We start from the raw sequence: 2,602 nt of genomic DNA on the forward strand, positions 1-2,602 counted from the left end.
CTTGAGCTAATGCTCAACTGGGCCACAGACGGTTGGAAGTAACGTTTAAAACGGCGGTAATCCAGCCTGCTGCGCTGTAAGCCGCACCGAAAGAGATGATCTGGTGAACCCAGACACAGCAAAGTGCTTCCCGGTGTCTCTGTAGAACTCTACAAAACATATAAACACAAGCTACTCACTCAACATCATCCATGTTTTCCATGATGTGGCAACGAATGAATTCCAGAACAACTCTGGCGGTTGCTCCGGGGGTGGGGAGTCAACTCGTTAAGCGGTAGATTTGACCTGCGTCAAAAGAGCGGCGTCAGACAATTTGACGCGCCTGCCGTGTTTATGAAGGCGCCACAAGTCATCGTTTCTAGGGCAACGACAGTCGCCAATCAGGAGTGAGCTTCTCCGAAGTTCACTCCCCTTCACTCAGATGTTTGAGGTGGCGGCCAGTGGACACCACATGCTTTCACCGGGTCCTGTGATTGGTCAGTTTATAGCTTGAATAACTTGCAATAAAGAAAGAATATCATAAAAAAGATATACCTTTTTAGATGTTAAAAAAAGATTCGGAGCAAGAATGGTTACTCTCAATAAAAGTCTGAGAGTTTGGATTTTTGGAACTCGATCCAGTTCTTTATATACTGTCAATGGTTTCAACTGCCCTTACGAGTGCGAGTGAACAAGGGTCAAGGGTCGCAGAAAATATCAAAGTCAAAGACCTCCCGGTGAACACGTTCAGCGAAAATGTTCATACACATTTATCTATGGGCGTGCTGCGGGCGACAGGTCGTAGTGAACACTTAAACAACACGCACATCCTGCATGCTGTGCAAGCAAAGGCTTAAATGGAAACATTTTTATGGTAGGCTCCTCCCAATGAATGGAGTCCATTTGGATCTTTACAAGTGAAGCACAATGTTAGCATCTGTTAATCTGACAGACGCCTTGAAATGTAATCTTGAGTTGTTTTCCTGAACTCGTCTGTCGTCTTTGGTTCCAGACTAAAGTGGCCCTGCAGAAGCATCTGTCCAAAGTGCTTCCAGCGGGGCTCCTGAGCAGCCCGCTCAGTCCCGCCTTGTGCGGCATGGCATCTGGACCTTTAGCGCTGAGGTTGCCTCCCGGTCCTCCAGCAATTATTCAGGGTCCCCTCCTCAGCACGGCGCTCTTCAGACCGGCTCCGGGACCTTTGAGAGCCACACATGCACCTGTGATCTTCACTCCTTATTAACAACAAGCACAATTAAGTTCCGCCTTAGATGAAGAATTCATGTTTTGTGACATTAGTGTTATACAGTGACTGAGGACAACACACAAACTGTACGCTCAGTCCTCATCTCTGAGTTCTAAAAATGGAAGGACCATTTTCTAAAAAGGGTTAAATATAAACTTCTGATGTTTGGACCCCTCAGCAAGCCATACTGATGAAAAGATTTTTATTATTATTTTATTATAAATAATAAAGATAAACACAGATTTGTTTTACTTTTAAAGCTTTTAAGTTTTCATGAAAGAAAACAAGAACTTTTCAGAATCAAATCCAAACAAGACGGTGGATCTACTCCTTTATAATCTGTATTTATAAGACGGAAAACTGCCTGGAAAAATCAGTACATCACAACAACACGTAAACTCTTAACTCCTACTTTATAATTCGCTGTTTTCATTTATCTTAGCATCTGTTTTTCCACACAGCTTCTTTATTTTTTTTATTTTAATGCTCAATAATTCCTTCATAAACCTGAAACTGTTCAAAAAACTCAACTCCAAGTTGTACATTTTTACTACTAAAATCACAAATATTGAGCTCAAACAGTTTTTTCTATAATAAATAGCAAAGCTCAAAAGTGTAGAGACAAAAACATGTAAAAATCCAAAACAAAGACAGTCAAAAATTATGTAAAAATGACCCATATAAAAGACAAATTTGCACGACCGCTAACTATAGTCGTGTGAAGAAATTAGGATCTCCTCTATTTAAAAAAATCAGCTCTATCTTAAAAAATATACATATATTAACATCCAATCTTATTTTGAGAAAAAAATTAAAAGAAAGTGATTTCATAGAAATCAAACACAAAATTACTATTATTCTACTCATAAAAGAAAGATCTAATCAAAAATTAATATTTTATTTGTTTTGACCTCCTGCCTCCTGTTAGCTATTTTTCCTCCTTTGGCTAAAATCACATCATTGAGACACTTTTTTGTGGCATCTACTAGTCCCTTAAATTAAACTTTATTAACCCTTTAACACCTGAGGCGTCGCTGGTGACGCTTAAACACAAAATCTTTAACATACTTCAACTTTTCAGCCGTTAACACAATCAATTACGTTGATCGCATTAATTAAAAAATTACAGTAAATCAAAGACAACTAGAAAAGTTGCATTACCTGTGATAATGCTAGTGTAAATGCTTTTTGCTGAAAGTAGTCGCTGAAGATGCTAACGCTTTTAAATGATGCTAAGAAAATGTTGACACATTTTACTTTAATTGCAGATTTGCTGAAAATGCAAAAGCTATTTGCAAAATGTTAAATTTGCTAAAAGACTGGAAATTTTGTAAAAGAACTATGAAAGAGCGCTGAAGTTGACCTAAATTTCTGAAAAAT

At 38.5% G+C, this 2,602-nt stretch overlaps 1 protein-coding gene across 3 annotated transcripts in view; it reads left to right on the forward strand.

The window, feature by feature from the left end:
- Positions 1–1,538, forward strand: part of LOC112153950 (zinc finger protein 385C) — a 71,428-nt gene extending 69,890 nt beyond the window's left edge. For all 3 annotated transcript variants that reach the window (XM_024284433.2, XM_024284436.2, XM_024284434.2), the window contains exon 9: positions 992–1,538. In XM_024284433.2, coding sequence (XP_024140201.1) covers positions 992–1,219 — 228 coding nt within the window. In that variant the 3' untranslated portion in view covers positions 1,220–1,538. The remainder of the gene's footprint in view (positions 1–991) is intronic.
- The last annotated feature ends 1,064 nt before the right edge of the window (positions 1,539–2,602 follow it).

Source organism: Oryzias melastigma, linkage group LG19 (assembly GCF_002922805.2).
Source record: "Oryzias melastigma strain HK-1 linkage group LG19, ASM292280v2, whole genome shotgun sequence".
In the NCBI taxonomy this organism is placed as follows: Eukaryota; Metazoa; Chordata; class Actinopteri; order Beloniformes; family Adrianichthyidae; genus Oryzias; species Oryzias melastigma.